At 35.7% G+C, this 24,356-nt stretch overlaps 1 protein-coding gene across 2 annotated transcripts in view; it reads right to left on the bottom strand.

Moving 5' to 3' along the window:
* Positions 1-24,356, bottom strand: part of LOC149535192 (Trimeric LpxA-like enzyme) — a 288,509-nt gene that overhangs the window by 8,127 nt on the left and 256,026 nt on the right. Inside the window, exon 14 of one of the 2 annotated variants that reach the window (XM_089807588.1) lies at positions 21,560-21,685. In XM_089807588.1, the coding sequence (XP_089663714.1) occupies positions 21,560-21,685 (126 nt within the window). Of the gene's footprint in view, positions 1-21,559; positions 21,686-22,987; positions 23,079-24,356 lie in introns of those variants that run through there. The other variant, XM_089807589.1, reaches the window with a different exon arrangement.

The raw sequence follows: 24,356 nt of genomic DNA, 5'->3' as shown, positions 1-24,356 counted from the left end.
TCCCATTTGGGTTTGTGGGTGGGTTGGTGAGTGTGTGTGTGTGTGTGTGTGTGTGTGTGTGTGTGTGTGTGTGTACATATATATACAAGAGAAACATGCATAGTTGCAAAACAATGTCATTTCACAGTATGAATAATTGTTGCTTGATCATTGATTAATGCCAAATGTCAACGATAAACATTAAATACTCGCTCATTAATCTATCTTCATGATTAAAGAAAATCATACATTGAATTACTAAAATGCAAAATATGTACTAGTCCATCAAATAATCAAATTTGAAACATAATGATAGATGACAAGTGTTTAGTAGTTTATCCATGATCATAGTATCAAATGCCCTTCAAGGGTCAAATGGATCATCGAAAAATGAGGTATCAATGGCTACATCCAGGGCTGCAACTATATCTAGATCCTCATCATTGGAACCCAAACTAGTTCCACTAGTCCTAGATGCTGCTATATCATCATCCTCCTCAACATGAGAGATTAGATGAGTGAAATGTTTTTTATTACATCCCTTTTAGAGGTACATAAAAAAAAACTTTAAAAGCACTCTTTAAAGTTGTTTTATTTAACATTTTGGACCCTACTACCCTAGGTCCTCCCAGGGTCGCCGTGGGTTTGTTGTGCATTCACCTAGGTTTGCTCTAGTAAGGACCCGGGTGAACCCACAGTCCAAAATAAGGACCCTTCCCAAACCCACAGCAAACCGAGAAGCGAATTCGGACCCAAATCTGGGCAACAGGGGACAAATTCGACTTCTTAGATGTTGTCTTAGCAAATTTAATTAACTATAGTTAAATTCTAAATCTTTCCTTGTATACTGAATTAACTGAAATAAACTCTATTTTGGGCAGAAATTGTAAAGGATTAAAACTCTTCAAAAACTTTCTAGAAAGGTAACACATGTGACGTGTCAAATAGTCAGACGGAAGCAACAATAAATTTTTTACCCTACAAATAGTTATTAAAAATAATTTATAATACAATTCTACAAATTATTCCTTTAGGGTTTGAACTTTTTGAGCCTTTTGAAACCAAGGGACTCATATTGGTTTGTGGTTCTTGGACAAACCAATATATTTAGGGATATTCAAAAACAACTACCGATTTGAGGAATGCAACAAAGTCCGTTTGCATTAGACTATTCAAATAGAAGTTCCGAGTAAAATCCAGAATACCTACATCTCATGTTTTTAGATTTTTTATCTCATGGCTTAGGTTGTAGTACTAGAATTAAGGGCTGAACTTGAGGGTTAGCATTTTCAGGCTTGTAGTTACTAGTTGTCTAGTATTAGTTTGAACCATTACTAGTACCAATGATGAGGAAACCAAAAAGTACAAGTAAAAGCTAGGTGAATGAAAAAAATACACTTAAGCAAACTGATTAAACAACAAATTTCACTGATGAATACCATGATATTTATGATCCTGTTATCCATGGTGCTAGGCAAATCATAGATATTAGATATACATTGTCTAATAAGGCAGGAAATCCAAGTGGAGCAAAATTTACTATTTTTAACACAATGTTAAATGCAAGTACAAATAAAATTGCATTGTGGGACGTTGGATTAGGATGCATAATGTTACCTAAAGTATTCCCTTGCCTAGAAATTGTCATGGTTTGCACCCAAAGTTATGATAAAGATAGAAAAGGAATTATCAATAAAAATACTCGAAAATAAATTTTATCCATAACCAAGGGTGAATTTGATCCTTCGTTGAACCTAGGGTTTAAACTTTAAAACACAAAACTTAAATGTCCACGTTGACCCAGGAAAACTCGTAGAGGATTATGAGAGAATCAATGCATATTATAGAAATTCATTTAGCAAAGGTTTCATGGTGCATGGTGCTCAACTGGATCAAACTCAAAAGCCTTCTTATGATTTTGATATTTTGTGCCATGGGTTCAAGATACTATTAAATTGCATTGTGGGACGTTGGATTGGGACACATAATGTTACCTAAAGTATTCCCTTGCCTAGAAATTGTCATGGTTTGCACCCAAAATTATGATGAAGATAGAAAAGCAATTGTCAATAAAAATACTCAAAAAGAAATTTTATCCATAACCAAGGGTGAATTTGATCCTTCGTTGAACCTAGGGTTTAAACTTTAAAGAACAAAACTCAAATGTCCACATTGACCTAGGAAAACTAGCAGAGGATTATGAGGGAATCAATGCATATTATAGAAATTCATTTAGCCAAGGTTTCATGGTGCATGGTGCTCAACTGGATCAAACTCAAAAGCCTTCTTATGATTTTGATATTTTGTGCCATAGGTTCAAGATACTATTTCCTTGATAACATTTTCTCTGGGATTGGAAAATACTAATTGGATACCAAACTTCTTGAAACAATTTTTCATATCCATTGTGTAGGTGAACTAGTAAGATATAATTTTGTTGAGCACGTTGTTCAGTCAATGCAAAAACAACTAGTAATGATTACAATAGGTTCCTCTAAGACATTTAGGTTCACAACTAACTTGTGCTATTTGCTTCTAGCAAAGTCTTGTACAATGTTCAAGACCAGCAAGCTTTAGAAACATGTCTATAACAATGTTCAAAAAACTTGCAACAAAATAGCGTGTCCAATATATGAAAGGATACCTAAGATAAGGATGCATGATAACAAAAACAACTACAACCATTTTGTAGACTACTTTTTGGCACCAATATATCATGAAATTACATGCACTCTAATGCCTAGATTGCTTGTGTCTTGTAGAGATTCCATTCAGCTCGAAAGTCAAATGAATTTGGCTAATTGGTTCTTCGTGGAAAATAATATCGTGTTATTATTTTACGGATCAGCAGAACCTAGAAACTTTCAATACACGTGACTGAGAAGGTAATTGCATTAGAATATATACGGGAAATGGAGTACAAATGGACTCTTTCATGGTCAGCAAAAGAGGACCATATTTCCTCCCTTTCCTTTCTCACGTGAAGGGTTCACATTTGAGAGAAAGGCATTTAATTTGGCACATGACTTTTTGAATTTTTTTAGCTTTGGTTTTGATAGTTATTGGCAGCATGATCTAATCAGCATTATTCAACAAGGTTTGTGGCGAATAGGAATTTTGCAAGCAAATTTCAACATGGAAGTAAACCATTGCTAAAAAAGTTGAAAATTAGGGGCTCCAAGGATGAGGTCAAAGTTGAGTCCTTGTGTAGTACTTGCAATATTAACACCTAAGAAGACTAAAGAGTAGAGAATGTGTACTAATTCTAGAGCTATAAACCGGATCATAGTGAGGTATAGGTTTCCTTTGCCTATGATGGATGACATAATGGATTGTCTAAGAGGAGTTAGATATCTTACAAACATAGACTTAATGAGTGGATATCCTCAAATCAAGATCAGAGAAGAAGATAAGTGGAAGACCACATTTAACACAAATGAAGAATTGTATAAATGGTTAGCAATGCCTTTTGGGCTGACCAATGCACCGTGTACTTTCATGAGATTGATGAATGAGGTATTGAAGAAATCCTTGGGTAAGTTTGTGATTGTGTATTTCTTTCAATTGAGACAAGTGTTGCAGAGGTTGAGAGAAGAGAAGTTGTTGATAAACATTAAGTGTAGCTTCATGAAGGAAGAACTAATATACTTGAGATGTGTGATATCTATGAATGGATTGATGATGTACCCTAATAAAGTAAGAGCAATTGTTGAATGGCCTACACCTGAAAGCATATAAGAGGTAAAATCCTTTCATGGATTGGCTAGTTTCTACTGGAAGTTCATTAGCAATTTCAGTTTACTTTGCAGCCCTATGAATGCAACAATGAGAGGAGACTGGAAGGATTTCAAGTGGATATTTGAATCAAAAAGCAGTTTTGTGTTGTTGAAACAAAAGGTGACTAAACAACCTAAATTAGCCCTAACAGATTTTAGTAGGCTATTTCAAGTAGACTGCAATGCAAGTGGGAATGCAATTCAATCAACATTGAGCCAAGAAGGAATGTTTGTTGCCTATTTCAGTGAAAAGTTGAATGATGCAAGGAGACTCAATGTATGATGTGGAGTTATATGCCATAGTTCAAGCCTTGAAGTAGAGACACTATTTCTTGCCTAAGGAGTTTGTGTTTTGTGTGTGGATCATTAACATTGCAATATTTGAATAGTCAAGGTAAGTTGAATCAGAGACACATGAGATGGGTAGAGTTCTTGCATAGTTACACTTGTTTTTCTAAAGCATAAGAGTGGAAAGTCAAATAGAATTGTCAATGCTTTAAGTAGTAAAAGAAACTTATTGGTAGGGGTGAGAATTCAAGCGCTAGGATTTGACGAATTGACGACTTTGTATGAGGAAGAAATTGATTTTGCTAAACCTTGGAAAGCTTGTAAAGAACTTTGTGTAGTGCACCAAAGCAAATGGCTCGATCATTTCATTCAAGAAGAGATGTTATTTAAGGGGACGAGGTTGTGTGTGTGTAGGAGTTCTATTTGAGAAATTTTGATCAAGGAAAAGCATAGTGATGGATAATCATGACATCTTGGCATCGACAAGACAATGGCCTCGGTAGGTGAGAATTACTTTTCGCCTCCGATTCATAAGGATGTAAGGAAATTTGTTCAAAATTCTAGAATTTGTCAAGTTGCAAAAAGGGAGTAGTCAGAACGTGGAATTTAATAAACCTTTGATAGTACTACATAGACCTTGGGAAGACATAAGTATGTGTTGATAACGTAACTTCGTTCAAATAAAAATTAGAAGATTATAATATGTATTTAATATACATACATCCATCACATTAGAATACAAATTATTATCATCCAATGTATCTGATCATTATATCCAAGTATATCTTCAATCTGCCTCTGCATATTCTTTCTTGTTATTTCCATGTACATCTTATATATAGAGATTGAGTCATGATCACAAGATCAGGTCATATGAAAACATATATTTCAGATTTAATTTGGATTATTCGCCTTACAACATTGGCAATAACATTTGCATTATCATGGAGGGCAAATGATAATTAATCCTAATTAATGATTGGGTTTGATTATTAGTGAATTGGTTCATATTAAGGATAGGTCCTCAATGGACATGTCTCCACCGTGTGGAGACTTGTCCATTCAAGGACATATCTGTTCAATAGAATATAAATATGATTAGACCTGATCTGTCTAGAACATATTGATATCAATTTATGTGCAATCTAGAGTAGAAAGAGTAGTTAATAGATTTTCTAAGATATCACATTTCATGCCGTGTAAGAAGACAAAAAACATAGTGCATTTAGCAGACCTATTTTCAAGGAGGTTGTGAGATTGCATGGGTTACCTAGAAGTATTGTTTCCATCAGGGATATTAAATTTGATGGTTACTTTTGAAGGACACTATGTATGAAGATGAGGACAAAATTGAAGTTTAGTTCTACATTTCACCCACAAAAGGATAGACAAAGGTAGTGAACGGGAGTTTGGGGAATTTGTTAAGATGTTTGGTTGGAGAGAGAAATGGAAGTAAACTTTGCATACAACACTTCAATAAACCAGAGTACAAGGAAAACACCATTTGAGATTGTTACAGGAATGAATCCTAAATATCAAAACTAAGAAACATCAGTCATGAGTGTAGAAGAAATGCAAAAGAAGAGGAATTTGTAAAACACATGAAGTCATTACATAATGTAATAACCCCAACTGGTTATAACTTCAACAAACACCAAATTCTTTTATAATTCAGTGGTTTGACATTTCGTCAAACACTTTGCAAGCAAGCTCTGATACCACTGTAATAACCCCAGCTGGCTATATCCTTAACAATCATTAATTTTCCTTTGTTATTCAATAGTCTAACATTTCATCAAACATTTGGCAATCTTTACTGTTATTGTTGCAAATTTGATAATCTGATTTTCAAAATTACACTAGAGAAAGTGATTGGGCACTTAGAATTTCAGATCAATTTAATACTAAGAAGTTTGTATGAATGCCGACATTAATTCATAATTCTACCCTACAAACTGTGCAATTATATAATTATAAAAGACAAACGATTTGCTCCAACTTTAATTCATTACCAACAATGTTTCCAACAAATAGTAGCAAAAATAATATTTAAAATGCCAAGAATCTAGAAATATAGATTGGCTTTGACTTTTAATTTGCAATCCAATGTGAATCTACGGCAGCCCCAATAATATATATCGCAGGCAATATAAATTGAATGCAGCTCTTGAACATTGTAATACGGCCCCTGGGGAATGTCACACAAACCCTCCTTAGGTGAACATGACCGTGTAATTAATAAACTACTGTCTTATGGTGAAACGGCAGCCCTATAACATTCAGATTGAACTCCCAGCCAGGACGTAGAAGCATAAAATTAATAATTCAGCCTTCAATTCACTCTCCAGAATCCAGTCTTCAACACTTGTTCAATCAACTTCTCAATAACAGTAGATACAGTAGAGAAGCAATCACAATTTGCTTTACCTCAACAGCAAATTGCAAGATAAAGTCAGAATCTAACTCTTATACTTTAGTAAGGGCACAAAACCACAGACTCAGAATTGTCACAAAGACAAGCAGCAAACAGATAAACAAATAATCGGATGCTTTACTCATCAAATGGACTCATATTTATAATCTCCAATGCCACAAAGTTTTCCAAATGAACTTCACTTAAGAAGCTTCCTACACACAACATTAAAATATAAAAGTGCCATTATAATATGATTTATTAATTGCTTTTGGCTCCGAAAATGACTTTTTCCACCATAACTTAAATTTCTGACATGTAAGGCCATTGTTTCTTGTTCCCATGATTTAAATTTTTTTGTCCCGATTCCAACGAGCTATGATACTGAAGTGACCAACCAACAACACTATCAATAATAGAAACCTTAGCTTATTTATATGAATAAAAATAATAATTCACCTGTTTTGCAAAAACGACTAAAGAGGCATTAGAATCAATATTTGACAACACCAAAGTGATCCTAATGATAAAAGATGATGAATGAACCCGACAGGGGTGACTTACTATAAATAGATGCTCCCTCCAAGATTCTTGGAGCTGAAACTAGAAGCCCGAAATAAAAACTAAGAGCATCCTCCAACTCCTCTAACTTAACTAAGCTCATTGGAACCAATAGATTGACTTACTATAAATTGTAAGTCCCTCAAGCAGAGACAAAACACACCCTAGGCTGCTGGAAAGCCTATAACCACACAATTGAAACCCTCAAATCCTATTGTCAGCTCACGAGGTTGTCCATGGTGAATTGCCCTGGCCAACTACAAGAACCTATTAAAAATGGGGACATTACAGTCCTCCCTAACTAAGATTGCTTGTCCCCAAGCAATCTCGGAGCAAAATGAACATCACAATCCCCCTAGATCCCAAAGGTAGAACTGCATACTATCCCTGCTATGTACAAGAAACTCCTGTAGCATTAGCACCCAAATAACTGATATGAATAGCAGAATCATCTGGAAACTGACTGTAGATGCCAATGGTGTTGACAACCCATCGAAACTCAATCCCACTGAAATAACAACTTTGTCCACACCCCCATCAAACTGATACTCACACCCAACTACATTGTGGAGCTGGTAACAACTATAGGTAACTAAAACACTACAACCGACTCCAACCTCTACCAAACTGTCTCGGATGTGTAGATACTGCAAGGGGTCTAACTTGCAACTGTCAATTCCATCTGCAAAAGATGGTGCTAACCCATCCCATAATGGATGGTATGAAACTAGAGTCAAACCACACTAACATGAAACCAAGTCCTCTGCCTGTGGGTCAAAAGAAAAGTGATGAGCACTCCTCATAGTGGAATGCTGATAAAAACTCCCAACCTCTATCAAGGGCTCATCATCATCAAACTGGGAATCAAAAGATGGCTCCAATCTCTGACTCCAAACTATTGGTTGAGAAGGATCCCGAGCAACCCTCTCAACAAACCCAACATCGAAATCCTTGTGGGGAAGCATAGTAGACAGAGCCTCTACAATCTTTCCCACCAAACTCTAAATAGCATGAGAGCCTCGGATGAGAGTATCCTTAGACACTCTATATGGATCCTCGCTCACATCTGAACTCTCAAATAGATACTCCATGGAGGACTCTGTGCAGTAGAAATTATATGTGGAAGCATCAACTTGCTCCCCTATGACCCACAACTGATCCCTCTAAATATGTGGCACTGCCAACTGTCCAATACTATTAGCTGTATGAGATGAAGAAATAGATTCTCTTCCAGCAGAAAGAAGCAAATCAGCATGAGAGCCCAACTCTCCTGATACTCTCATCTCATCCTATCTACTACAACCATATCCTAGACGAATGTGTTGGCCACATCATCATGTCCATCATCCCCAACCATAGAAGCAAACTCACTACCAACCACAATATGCAATTGAACTAGATCTGGGGCTGGTGTGGTCCGAACATGCTCCAACTCCACGGTCACCTCATCCAATCATGATTGTGACTCTTGAAGAGCCCACTAAGTACACTGAAGAGAGTCCGCAGTCACCTCAAGCTCTTGTGTGAGCTCCAACACCTCCTCCTCTTTCTCTAACAATGTCACATAATAGGCGCTACCCCACTCCAAAAGGTAATCCCTGTCAGCAACTAGCTACAAATAGTTATGCTTCAAGATCCTGATAGCCTCTCAAAGCGCATGAACCTCTACTAGAGAAAGAGTACTATCACCGTGCTCATCAGACATAGGAGCACCCCAACAAGATGTAGCCAGCATCTAACGGATCACATCATAATGCTCGAAAGTTGAAGAGATGTTGTTTTCACTCACCTTCAATTGATTGGTCACATTATGCCTCTATAACCCCTGCCTTCTATGCAAGCTCTTTGTCTCACTAATTGCACTATGATAGGAAACCAAATCAGAACTACCCACCACAAGATCACTCACTACATGTGTGCTATCGACCTCACACAACTTTGCATCTGAGATACAACTACTATGTACCTTTATCAACTCCTCATCTAAAGAAATGGAAGTCCTCACAAAATCAATATCCCCACATGTTTCAGTTTACACCTCAAAAGATAGATCCTGTAACCACTGATCTTGGAACCCATCCAAAACCTCCTCGGAGTCATTAGTTGATACTTGGCAATGGATATCATACTCGGTGCAACTCATAGCATCATCAAATGTATCATCAGATGTGTCCATACTATTTGCATCCCCACCACATGACAAAGCCTCAACTGTCGTCACTTGACTCTATACCAGGCTGTGAATCAATCACGCTAGAGCATGAACCCACATCCACTGACTCCGCTGTAACATCCAAATCACCAACATCACAGCTAGCTGACTCCATACATGCATTGATCCCACCTGAGGAAGCAACTGTCCCCTACACAAGAGCAACACTAAAGTAGCTGACATATAAGTCGCCAATAACAACTGCCTCCTCCTGTGAGTCTAAAAAGTCAGTGATAACTACATCATCAATTGCCTCTAAACTAACCATCGCGACTACTTTGGGAGCCTCAACCTATTGAAGCTCAGTATTGCTATCCATCACGAGCACATCCGCATGTCCCTGTGAAACAAGTCCATCATCACACTGTAGATAGGACTCACAGGTGTCGTACTAAATATACGTACATCAGCATCATGGACACCTGTCAGGGAAAACTCAAGCTTCCTTCCGTGCAACCTCGATGTCGGCCTTCTATAGGCAGAAACCATATACCTTGCTGCCCTCTCAACTGTCGTTGGATCTAACAAGCTCTCCACCAACCGCTGTTGATGAAAGTTAAGTTTCTCCATACTCTCCTACAAAGCATTCATTTTTACGCTAACTTCCTCATTACTCCACCGACTTCTAGAACTGCCAGTCCTATGTCTATCCATAGCTGGAGAAATGATGTAACAGCAGATCTGAAATAAAATAAAAATTTCCTACCCTATAGGATGGCAAGAAACTGCTCTGATACCACTGTAATAACCCCAACCTGCTATAACTTCAACAAACACCAAATTCTTTTATAATTCAATTGTCTGACATTTCGTCAAACACTTTGCAAGCAAACTCTAATACCACTATAATAACCCCAGTTGGCTATATCCTTAACAATCATTAATTTTCTTTTGTTATTCAATAGTCTAACATTTCATCAAACATTTGGCAATCTTTACTGTTATTGTTGCAAATTTGATAATCTGATTTTCAAAATTACGCTAGAGAATGCAATTGGGCACTTACAATTTTAGATCAATTTAATACTTAAAAGTTTGTATGGATGCCAACATTAATTCATAATTCTGCCCTACAAATTGTGCAATTATATAATTATAAAAGACAAACGATTTGCTCCAGCTTTAATTCATTACCAACAATGTTTCAAACAAATAGTGGCAACAATAATATTTAAAATGCCAAGAACCTGGAAATATAGATTGGCTTTGACTTTTAATTTGCAGTCCAATGTGAATCTACAGCAGCCCTTATAATATATATCTCAAGCCACATAAATTGAACGCAGCTCTTGAAAATTTAACACGGCTCCTTAGAAATGTCACACAAACCCTCCTTAGGTGAACATGACCTTGCAATTGATAAATTGTTGTCTTATAGTGAAATGGAAGCCCTCTAACATTCAGATTGAACTCCCAGCCAGGAGTCAAAGCATAAAATTAATAATTCAGCCTTCAATTCACTCTCCAGAGTCCAGTCTTCAACACTTGTTCAATCAACTTCTCAATAACAATAGATATAGTAGAGAAGCAATCACAATTTGCTTTACCTTAGCAGCTAATTGCAAGATAAACTCAAAATCTAACCCTTATACTTCAGCAAGGGCACAAAACCACAGACTTAGAATTGTCACAAAGACAACAAGCAAAGAGACAAACAAATAATTGGATGCTTTACTCATCAACTGGGCTTATATTTATAATCTCCAAATGCCACAAAGTTTCCCAAATGAACTTCACTTAAGAAGCTTCCCACACACAACATTAAAATATAAAACTGCCATTATAATCTGATTTATTAATTGCTTTTGGCTCCGAAAATGACCTTTTCCACCATAACATAAAATTTTGACACGCAAGGTCACTGTTTTTTGTTCCCATGATTTAAAACTTTTTGTCTTGGTTCCAACGAGCTATGATACTGAGGTGACCGACCAACAACACTATCAAAAGTAAAAACCTCAACGTATTTATATGAATAATAATAATAATTCACCCGTTTTGCAAAAACAACTGAAGAGGCATTAGAATTAAAATCTGACAGCACCAAAGTGATCCTAATGATAAAAGATGATGAATGAACCTGACGGGGTGACTTATTATAAATAGACACTCCCTCCAAGATTCTTGAAGCTCAAACTAGAAGCTCGAAATAAAAACTGAGAGCATCCTCTAACTCAACTGAGCTCATCAGAACCAACAAATTGATTTACTATAAATAGTAAGTCCCTCAAATAGAGCCAAAACACACCCTAGGCTGCAGGAAAGCTTATAACCACACAACTGAGACCATCAAATCCCACTATCAGCTCACGAGGGTCGCAATGGTGAACTAACTTGGCCAACTACACAAACTTGCAATAAATGGGGACATTCACATAATCAACTGTAACAACATTTGGAAGATATGAAACAAAAGTATAAGGAAAACGAAGATGAGAAAAGGAGACATAAGGAATTTCAAGTTGGAGATAAGGTAATGGAATATTTGAGGAAGGGAAGATTTCTAGTTAGAACATACAATAAACTAAAGATGAAGAAGTTTGGACCTTGTAGTATCTTGAAGATGTTTGATACAAGTAATGCATGTGAAATCAAGTTACTAGATACTATGGATATATCACCTATATTCAATGTTACAAAACTCTATTAGTATGATGAAGCATAATTCAATGATGACAATGTAAAAAATTTGGAGCACTAGTTTCCTTAGAAGAAATTGGATGCGATTGGAGAAATTTTCGATCCCAGAGACATAAGGACAACGGTACATTGAAATCCTTAGGAAGTGGAAGGACCAACCAGTTCAAGAATTTTCTTGGTCATCTCAGGCTAAGGTAGACTATCATGGTTTTCCTCTAGCCCCATCAACCAAAAACATTTGCTTTCACTTTTCTTCATGTTACAATTCAATTATGTTTTTCTTTCAAAATCTTGCATTTGCTCATTTTTTCTTGCAGACCTGATTGGCATGGTCCTGTTCTCTTGTTAAATCTTCCTTTGGGTTTGCAACTTGATCTGAATTTTTACTATCGAGTTCTCTATGAATTTTGGCCCAACCTATTTGCTCATTATGTTTTCAGCTAAGTTGAAATTTCCTAACCTTGCGAACCATTTGCTTGGCTTGTGTATCTAATTGGTTCATCCCACAAAGTTCCTTTTCTCTTGGGCAACCTCCATGTGAGTTCACACTTCGTCTCTACTCTTGGTGGAGTTCATGATTTGGGTCCGACCCATCCCACCTTGTGAATTGTAATCTTTCTTGGCCAACTTGATGCATTGTGGTTACTCTATATATTGATGTAATTGATCTTTAACATAGCTTAACAGGGGAGAACAATTTTTGAAGGTCTGAAAAGGGGTCAATCTCAAATTCGATCTATAATCAAGCCTATATGCCTACATTGTAAGCCTCAATGTTGCTGGCCAGTTGTTAAAGAACTTATGAACTTGTGGATGTCTGATCTTGCATTCTCTCAGCTTAGTGTTGTCATTTCCATTGTATGACTCTTGTTGCATCAGAAAATCTTCTCAATTTCTCAATGAGCTTGCCAACTATTCACCAGCAAATCAGAAGATGACACAATAGAGAATTTGTAGAAATTCCACTTCCAATTTATCTTGTGCAAAAACAAGTATTCCTAACAATTGTACATTATAGGAAAGCATATTCTACCAACCCTTGCTACGATTGTTACTTTAATCAAAATTAAAAATATGGAAATTGCCTCTACTGAATCTAGATCAATATCAAGCTTAAACATTATGACTCTTTTAAGTAATAAAAAACTGGCAACAAAATTAGTACAACTTATACTTAAATATTATGTTTCAAATCAAGCATTAGTCCGAAAAATCTAATTTAGTATCATTCCTCAAATGACTAGATAATCCAAAATTATGAATATGAGAAGTCTGCCTCAATAAACTGTGTAACTCAAAATTTTCAAATTGTTTGAATCTACATTGCAGTGTGCTAGATGAGGACATAAAATTTGGCACTGAGCACTTTGAAAAGACAAGTGTCAAGGACATGAATGTGTACCAGCCTGAGATCTTAAAGCCTGGGAATATGATCCTTCAACCCCATATTAAACATTTTTTCACCTAAACTATTAAACATGACTTCCCAAAGAAATGGATTGAAAATTTGGAGGTTCCCATTTTAGGTCTTGAAACGACAATGATAAAGCCAGATCAAGCAACCTGAGATCTTAAAGCTCTGGAATCCGATCTTTCAACCTCATATCAAACCTATTTTCAGGTAAGCTATTAAACTTGGCTTCCTAAATAAATGAATTGAAAATTTGGTGGTCCCATTTTTAAGTATTGAGAGAAAAAAGATCAAGCCAAATCAAACCATTATGATTAACACTCTTTTAACAAAATTGTATGGCTTGATACTTGAATGTAAAAGGACTGAGTGGACAACTAACTTCAAGTCAACTGATACTTCTTGTCACATTGTCATCTTCAAAGTTATTGTTCAGGAGTGTGTAAACAAAAGAACAGGACTTCAAATGTTGTCTTGTCATCTTTAAAGAAGGCTCCAATTGTCCTTGTTTCAAGAGATACTCTACTCAAAACATTAAAAGAAATTGGTCACCTCTTTAGATTCTAGTAATGATTAGGATGTATGTGTACATTATTGCCAAAACGGATAGCCACAACAAATGTTCAATAGATATAAACTGCAGCATTGACGTCAATGTTTAAGCAAAGGTACTCACTTTCCAACACTCTTTGGCATCTACATAATAAATTGAATAATGTTTAGAAGAATGATGCACTAGAATTATCATGGTTAGGATCTTTGCCATCCTTCAATACATAGACAACGTTGTTCTTCATACATGAAATCTTATAGCTCTTCATAGTGCTCATTGTTCTCAAATAAGGATTATGCTTGCCATTGACATTCACAAACCAAGGTAATGATATGTAAATCCAAAAGAAACTCTTGCATCCAAGATTACATGGAAATAACTTTGGGGAGCCTCAGTCTTTAAAAATACCTTGCCATTGACTGTAACAATCTTTTAGTTCAGGTCTTCCTGTAATAAGTTTTCATAAAAATATTGTAAATCTGGAAAAAGTTCTTACAAGCAGAACTACTCTCCACATCTCCAAATGTGTCTGGTAATTTCAAGAGAGTTGACAAACCTCTGGGGCTATATTTACTAATTCCTTGTTACATTTTGGTTAGTCTATTGTCAAGTGACAGTAGAAGACTTATCCCTAGAAACATCCTTCTTGGCCCATCCAGACCTAGAAGAGTAGAAGAATTATCTCTCTTGTCAATTGGCCAAACCCACTAGTACTTTAATAATGATTCCATCCTGACATCATTTCCCTGAGGCTAGTAATCAGAGTTCAGACTAAGGATAACACATTTAGGGTTTTTCCACCGCCTTCAGAACTGTATAGAAGGGATTGAAAGATCAATGTGCGGTGGTGACTGGTGCAATATTTTTTATTGTGGTAGCAGTACAGTGTGTGAGAAGCAATCAAGAGCAGAGCATTGGTCAGGAACCTATTGGATCCGTCATGCATTGAGTGCAACTTTCAGATCATCTATCACTTGTTGATTTTAGCAGGTTGACAAGTTAAAATCCCCTAACAGGGTGGGCAGGATCATAATAGGTCTAAATAACAAACCTCTAACAAGGTGACTCTCATAAGGAGTTCTAAATCCCTTAACAAGATAAATGTCAACCTATCTTTGTAAAGTTTCTGCAAATTCTGTAAAAATCAGACTGAGTTACTTCTTGTAGTAATGCTGAAGATGAATCTTAATATATCGATCTATATAGGAAGTATAATAATAAATATTATTATATTATGAATTTCTGTATGTTCAAGCAACTCACATAAGGCAGTGTTATAGAGAAGCAGACTTATCAATTTTTGTGTGTTCTCTATCCTAACACTTGTCTTATATTTATAGGGTGACCAAAGGGCATGTCCCTTCAAGGGACATGACCCTATCTAGGTCGGTCCTTGCATGTCTTCTCAAATTCGGTGCCTAGCTTAGGAAAATACTTAGTTAGGGTTTAACTCACTAAATCTGTTCAAGATTGAACTTAAAAAATTTTGCTCAGTGAGACATCAATGTTTGACTGACGATTAAGCATGTTCAGATCCGAATGATCTGTATCATCAGACAAGGATGATTTTGAAGCTATAGAATTAACAATCTTCATTGTAATATCCTTACAAGGCAAAATACTCTTAACCATGTGGATATAATGCTCCTAACAGAACGAATTATTACTGCAGTACTGAGAATTTAAGGGTACTTATTACTGTCATAGTTTTTCTCTCTGACCAATTGTTTCCATGTGAAAAATACTTGTGTTAAAGTGTTTCATGTGTTGATGTGTGATTTACTTTTCTTCTACTTTGTTATTTCCTTTGCATGTTTCATATTGTGGAAGAAATTAATGGAAGCATTTAGATTTGTGATTACATTGATTCACACCCCCCCAGTGTCATCTAGCATTAGCGAATGATAGAGAGCAAACTTCTCCTTTGACATTGGGATTTGAAACCCCTTCAAAACTCTACTTATCTTTTTTGGGGATCTGACTTTAACGCATCCCATTTGTGCAGTTTTACTTAATGGCTGAAGGGAGATCGTCAATCCTGCAGTTTGCTGCTGGAAAACTTGGTTTTCGAAGAGATAAGGGGAAGTGTTACTAAGTTTGTAGAGAACAATGTGCATTGAGATCATAAAATGGATGGGGAGATAAACCCTGTGGGTTATATATAACGCCATTGTCAAGGGCAAGGAGACCACCTAGCATTTCTATGCCTCAATCACAAGAAACTATAAGCTTATTTCAGACATTATTAATCAGAAGTGGAACAAACAAATCCATTAACACATTCATGGCGTTTCCCACTACTCTAATCCATTTTGTTTTACTTAATTTCTTTAGAGCCTATGAAAAGATTATGAATAGCCTCAACTGATGCAGTGAGAGATGTGAAGGTATTTATAACATAATTATAGATAAATTGCAGATTTAGGGAGGTTGTTCTCTTAACCTCTAGGAAATCAAAGAAGAATAACTCAATATCTAGGAAGAAAAAACAAATCAGTTGACTAAATTTAATAAAATTAAAAGTTACAGCAAATGGTGTCTTTGTAGATATGTGGTGGTAAGAAAAGGTGCAAAACACCTTAGCTTTAAACTCTTGTCAATTGCATTTTGTCTCAGCCCTATAGTGCTTCTAGATCTTAGCAGAATTGAAACACATCTGAGGCCATACACTCTAACAAAGTGTGATACATTCAATCAAAACTACCTGAATGACCTTTTTTGTTTACAATATACTAGTATTTTTGTGCAAGAAAGGCAGATGTGTGGGAGATGCTCAAATTGAATTGTCGAGTTTGTTTACAATATACTTGTATTTGTGTGCAAGAAATGCAGATGTGTCGGAGACATTCAAATTGAATTGTCAAGGATGTAGACACCATGTTTCCATTGGGATAAAATTGCTGATTTTGATAATGAAGCAGAATATGTTGCAGCGCAAGTGGAGGCCAAAGGAAAAAGATCAATAGTGACTTCCTTGGTTTATGATATTACCACAATATGCCTTAGGATGGTGTTCATCAATAAGAATCCTTACCATACAGCTCAAGGACATCCATTAGGCCTTGGAAGTTTCAATTGGAGAACTAATGTAATTGCATTTTGTCTCAGCCCTATAGTGCTTCTAGATGTTAGCACAATTCAAACACATCTGAGGCCATGCACTTTAATAAAGTGTGATACATTGGCTAAAAATGACCTGAATGACCTTGTTTTTTTACAATAACTTGACTTTGTGTGCAAAAAAGGCAGATGTGTAGGAGATGCTCAAATTAAATTGTCGAGAATGTAGAATCCATGTTTCCATGGGATAAAACTGCTGACTTTGATAATGAAGCAGAATATGTGGCAGCACAAGTGGAGGCCAAAGGGAAAAGGTCAATTGTGACTTCCGTGGTTTATAATATTACCACAATATGCATTAGGATGATGTTCCTCAATAAGAATCATTACCATACAGCTCAAGGGCATCCATTAGACCTCGGAAGTTTCAATTGGACAACTAATGTGTAAAACATTAAAACAATTAGTTATTTTAATTTATAACCATATTGATATAACACTAGTATGCATTCAATGTTTTTTATCTATAAAAAGAGGAAAAACAGCTTATGAGTTTTCTAAATTCTATTTTCTTCCTTTTTTTAAGATTGTTTATAAAATTACAGATATTTCAATTGTTTAGAAGTTCTGCTGAGTCCAATGTCCAAATCACATTTTAGGCCTACGTATTTTTGCCAAGTCACAGATTTTAAATTATGGATGATATTTCAGCATGTAACCTGTTAGTGAACAGATTTGTCTTTTACAGAAACAACCTTAAAAATGACTCTTCAATGCTTGATCAAGAAGACAAGATTCTGCTACTAACAGCTGGGTCACTTTACAATTGGAATACATTAGCACCCTCTGAATTGTCCTGGGTACAGCTCCCTGTGCAAGATTTGCATTTAAACAACTAAACTACAAACGGAAATGCTTTCAACCTGAAAGCACGAAAGGTATACAAACACCTATCCATAAGCATGGAGTAGATGTGGAAAAAGATAAATGACTGAAAACAAATAACAAATGAATGATACAGAGACCATTCATCCAACCCTTACATTAAAATGAAAGCAGGAAGAAGAACATATCATCCTTTCCAAATATATGAATAACTACAGCCCACAGACCAAATGATAATCATGAAGATGATTAGATGAAGCAGAGACGCATTCAGAGAAAACCAAGATAATTCAAAGATCAATATTGATCAGAAATAAAGCATCTAAACTCAAAGTTTTCGTATACTAATGTTTTCCCTCTCTGAACACAACAAGACAACATAGATTTTGTTATCCGTGTACACTAATCACTATTTGAAAATAAAATATCTCTTTTACCCTGCATTACAATTAAAAATAGAAAACTATTCCCCCTCTGCAGCACACAGACTTGGCCAAGAAGCAGAACCTTTTCCTCTTGAAGATTGGTACAATAAATAAAATTATCAAGCTCACTGATTGGCTCTCGTAACTAATTCTTGTGACTTAAATGTCTGGTCTACGAGTTGATGTGACCGAAACCGTGATTAGCCAATCGGTCATTTTCCTCTATATTTCCAAACTCTCACCTCTTTATATTTTTTTTCACATTTGATTCCTTATTTTCCTTACAAATATAATATCAAAATATATTTAAACATGAAATGTGAGGTGATGATCTCCATCTCAGCTTGTGTCAAGTGTCACTATTTTGTGGCCAACGTATATCTTAACCGTGAAGAGGTGCCCATTTCACATTCTTCATGAGATAGCTTATGTGACTCAAAATGGATTCTATGTACTAGATCCGGCGATTTGATTTTGGAATACCCACGATGGCCCCATGCTTTAATTCAAGGCAATATTTGTTCGTGATATCATGGCCCCAATACTTGGCCCCAACATGACGTTGTGTGTTGATCAACCGATGAGAACATCCATCGTTCTCTCTAAGGCTTGTTGCCTACTCTAGCTCTCTTTCTAAAGATATCCCCATCTCATATTGGGGCCAATGCTCAGACCTCCATCCGGCATCATGTTATAATGTTGTGCACTCAAACTATGTTGACATTTTGTCAAATGCATCGTAGCAGTTCTCCATTTTTAAACCTAAGCCTTCACAAGGCCATTGCAGCACAACTCCATCTTCACTATCTCAGATGATACAATGCATTGGATCGAGCACTTTGTCAATTTATCTACACACGTCCTCAATGAAGGAACCTCGAGCTCTCAATGTGATTTTGAATTAGCCAATTAGACCCCTCCAACACTTACCATGCTTAGTCGTTATGTCAAACGGTTCATGTACATTCTACATTCAGGCTAGTCAACGCATTTACTGCTCCTTCATGACTTTTAATAGCTAGTTCAAAAGAGTCGATGTCGATTCTGAATCTTGACTCCGTCTTCTTAGCATCAAGCGGTAAGCGAATTGGAAGTCTTGTCCATGGCTTGGCTCGAAGCTTGATAGGAACTCCTTACTAATGTTCCTTTTCCAGCTTATCTTAATGATCAGTGCACTATATGGGGATCATTGTCGAGCCCTTTGATGCTGAGACTGGTTGGTGTTCTATCTCATTATATCTTAATGATTTTTTAATGCTTTCTTTGGCAATGCGGCAACTTTCATCTGGTTATCTAGCAGCATTTTGTCCAACAATTAACTTGCACATTCTCCTATAACAAGTCTTCTTCTACAATGAGAGAGACCGTGATAGTTTCACATAAGTGGTGCCTTTTACTGCATCCTGATTTCATTGATGATGCCTCCATTTCCGAATCATCCTAACATATAGAGAGGATGCCCTTGTTCATTATATTTGATCAACTTTCACATATATGTTCATGGGAACTTTGGTATATATGATTATCTTTAGGGTTGAGCCCTATAAAGACAATGGGCAGTGTACATGATATTGTGGTTATAGTATTATTTGGTATGAGAAGGGATTATCGGGCCCATTAAGGATGTGCAACTATAATGATCAAGCCCATGGTTTAAAATATCCAATGGGGAAGTGGAGCACAAAACAGATACATATGGCTTTTGCAATTGTTGTATATAGATGTGTATCTGATGGAGCATCATGTGCATGTATAAGAAGACATCACCGTCTAGTGTTCAAAATCCATATTTTATCCAGTTTCTCTTATCAAGTTGAATGAACCTCGAGTTGATTGTTTAAGCATGGGTGACATTTCAATGTCTATAGAAGGTGTCTTGAATATTCACATTAGGAAGCTTTGAATTAGGAAGCTTTGAACTCGATATCTCACTGCAAAATCTGATTCCTGTATACTTACCATTTGTCCAATTTCCTTCTATAAATGTGTTGCTCTATGGGGTAGCATTGCATCAAATTGTAAATTCTCTTAGATGTCGAATTCCATTTAGGGACTTAGGCATTTAAATTTTGGACCCTTTGCGCTACTGAACTATTAGATTCTGAACTTGCTGAACCTAAGATCTCTCATGAGCCACTACAAACCTTAAATCTGGTACTTGGGTCTGAACCAAGAACTTTTTGAATTTCAAAATCATAAGACTGCCTGCAATACTGAACTTGGCCTTTAAACTTGAACTTTGAATCACTGAACCTTTGTATTAAACCCGATGAACCTGTGAACCCGCCTGAACCAAATCAAACCCACACCGAACTTCTTGAACCTGAAGGATCACATGAACTACTTCGAACCACATAAACCATTTTGAACCCGGTTCAATAAGTTTCAAGGCTATATGCGCATTAAAGACAAAATGTCTATTTGAGCAAGAATTGGCACAAAGGGGGTCTAATTTGTCGAAATTTAATGGGGTCCATAGGGATACTAACACAACCTTAACAAGGGCAGATGATGATAATGCCAAAAAAATTGCTAATGGTATTTTGTTTCATGTTTTTCACTCTTATTTTTTCAAGGAGGATATAGCTAGGATAGCAAAAGCAGGTGCATCATGGTCAACAATTATTCTGAGGTGAATTTGATGATGTAGATGAAGACCCCCATGGATGCAGCACTACCAAGGGTGGGTAGAAAAATATTAGACATTGGGTAAAACAGTCCATTGCTACACAGTTTTGGTAATGACAAAGAATACAAGAGAGAGACAGTATGTGCTACCCGGATTCTTGCACATTGTTAGGGAGGGATGCAAAATAAAAATGACTATATTGCAGTTCATTAATTGGTAATCAATGTTGATGCAACCTACAGAGTTCCCAAAGGCTAATCTGAACACTAGCTCATCATGATACATAGCTTCATCATGATTTGGGACTATCCAGATTCATATCTTGCAGTTTTGGATCGTACTACTCCCTTTACGATCTCAATAATTACTCAATTCTAGGAACTAATATGTTTAAAATGTCACAAAGTGCAGTCATAGGAAATATCATTGATTTCAATTTCCTCTGCCAAACCAGCTTAGGCAAGTCTAAGGTTCCCCCATGTGAAAACAGACAGCAGCTTAAATATATCACTAGGCATTAAATACTAATAAATATAACTCCAGCTTTGTTCAATTAATTTGAAAAACAAAAAGATTAAAATTCTTGATTGAAGCTTATTAAGTATGATAATGCATTAATATCTTGGGAACTGCATTGTACAATAATAGAAAAATCCGAGAGGTTTGATTCTAGCATAGTCTTCAGATAAATTGACGGCACAAACTGAAATAAGCACCAACTACGTACATTAATAAAGGTTTCAGATTGTTTAACAAAGACTTTGTCCAGCTCATCTGCTTCCTCTTTCTCAGAAGCCCATTTACAGATTGCACCTTCAGACACAATATCATTATCATATAAAATTTCCAAAACCTGCAAAGAAGAAGACTCAGAGTCAATAATAGATTCAGGTTCTCAACTCAAAAGAAAAACACTGAATTTTAACCAAAATAGCATATCCATTTATTATAGCCAATTAAGCTCATTGTATGACGTGAGTGGATGGTAAAATGCTACTAACACTACATTCCAAATAATGATTAATATGATAATATCAAAAGAATGTAGTTATAGAGACTGCACTATCATAAAAAACTACAAAACAATATGTTTGCATTCCAGTAGGACAAAAAGAAAAAAAATCATTTTCTCACTGCAAAAAAATTAAGAAAGAAACTTCAAAGAATATTGTATCCAAATATAAATATAATCAGCAATAAAGAGAGAATTTCTCAGAACATTTAGAGTTAAATGAGCATGAATTATGCTATTTCAAAGGTTTAAGGTACAAATCCAAGGCACACTCAAAAGCTTTGATATTAAACCAAACCTTCAAATAGAACTTACTCATATAAATTAGCAGAAAATAGATGCAGAACACATTTTGCGATAGATAAGAAAATATCAAAATAAGCGTACAAAATCACAATGACCAAGATTTTGATTTCACAAAGATTGGACATCTTGGTGCAGTACTAGGTTACCTATAAAATAACAGAATGCTGTGTTTAGGCAGCTCACATTTTTTGTACTACAACTTGAGAGAATGATAGAGATGTTATGAAGACAAAAGGCAACCTTCACATAATATTACCTTTTCACTTCTAGGATTTAGACTAACAAAATGAAACTATAGCATTGTCATATTCATCAAGAAAAGCAATGATATGATAAAGAGCCTAAATTAGCATTATTTTAAAGGTACTATTTCTTTCCAATGAACTAATTTACGAGGGTATCAGTGTAGACATAGATAGACTCAAAAATCCCAGCAAAATATTATGCCAATTCCTCCTTTGCAACCTTTTCTTTAACACTCAGCTGAAGTGAACATACATCAAACAGATAGCATACTTCCTGAGCTAAAGCGTTTTCTTATTTTCATCTAGATTAGGATGCAATAGTAATTTATGACAGAACTATTCCAAATTTTGTTAAAGAATGTGAAACTTTGAGATATTAAACAGAACAGAGCATTTACACTACATAATATTGATAATTAAATTTACACTGGGAATCAATTAACTTTCTGAGCTTAGGAGTAGAAGTGTAATCTGGAATACAATTTAACAAAGAAACTCCAAACTCCAATCTTATGATGAGACAAGGGCTAGCACTGAAGATCCCACACAACATAGAGGATTTGAACATAAAATGCAATAATTATTACCTCCGAGAATTATAGCTCTGTACCAAGTGAGTTGCTGCTTTATGTCCTGTGTCCAATATCTTAAATAAGACAGAACTCAGTGCCTATGGGAATCTCCTGATAAAAAGAAGCCCATTATGTATGAATATGTATCAGTTCAGAAAGACAAAGACCAACATCGATAGCAACAGAAGAATAAGGCAACAATCAAATAATTCTCCAGGCAGTTTCCTCATAAAAAGGAGTCTCTTGACATTGCCAATTGATATCCAAACTCACACACTGAAGGTCCAAATCACAACCATCACTTATGAGAAGGGCTATACAAGGTTTACACCACTTCAAATATCCTCAGGAAAACTGCAAGAACAATGATGTACTTTTATTTACGAGTCATACCCATGAATATTGATGTGTCACACAAGATTATGGGAATAAAATCTGTTGATCAGCACAGATAATGCTGAGTCAGATATCCTGTAGCACTCTATTTTCTATTTGATCTTTCACTGCCACAAAGATTTGCTTACAAACCCAAAATTCCCACGACATATTTTATAAAGAAAAATTCACTCAATTGAACAAATAGTCCTTCATTATTCCTCCCAATGTCCAATTACTTTGTGTGCAGAACAAAACCATCATAAATATTATGAATGGCAAAATTTACTATATCAATTTTGGTTTATGCTCATAGGAAATATCAATAATTTCCCAATAACAGTGGCTATTTATATTTTCTGGTTAGCACAACAATCCAGCACTTATAAGAAACACAGCCCTTATTAATAATGTTCTCCTTAAACTAAGTTGCTGAATCATCCAGTTTAACTGCCAATTCCAGGCACAGTACGTACCAGAATCGGTACTTCTTGGAATCCTTACAGAATATTAGTAATTAATTATTAGTATTACATTTATTTATGTTTAAATTCAAATTGTTAAATATTTTAATAGTAATATTTTTTTATTTTTTTTATACATAGAAGGCCATAAGGCCCAAGTTTGTGTTTCGACTTAAAAGATTTATAGGTATCCTTGGTGTAGCCCTAACATAAATATCTCAGAGTGATTATCCACTCTTAGCGCTTGTTTTTTAATTTCCGAATTTATAACATTGCTCCTGATGCTTCCTTGTGAATATAACCTAAAAATTAAACTTATATCCTATTAACTCTAATTTTAAAATCAAATGATATATGAAAAAGTTTTGAATAACTAAAAATAAGTCACTTATTAAACATGTTTATTTTGACAGTAACAGTTCTGAACCAATTTCGCTTCAAGGACAAGTGTCTAAATTATACTTATCATCTTAGCTTGTCTTATTAGAATTTCTTCCCCCCTCTCTCTCTCTCTCTCTCTCTCTCTCTCTCTCTCTCTCTCTATATATAT

Source organism: Cupressus sempervirens, chromosome 10, assembly GCF_028749045.1.
Source record: "Cupressus sempervirens isolate cs-2001-9-10 chromosome 10, ASM2874904v1, whole genome shotgun sequence".
Classification (NCBI taxonomy): Eukaryota; Viridiplantae; Streptophyta; class Pinopsida; order Cupressales; family Cupressaceae; genus Cupressus; species Cupressus sempervirens.
This window is presented reverse-complemented; position numbering and strand designations above follow the sequence as displayed.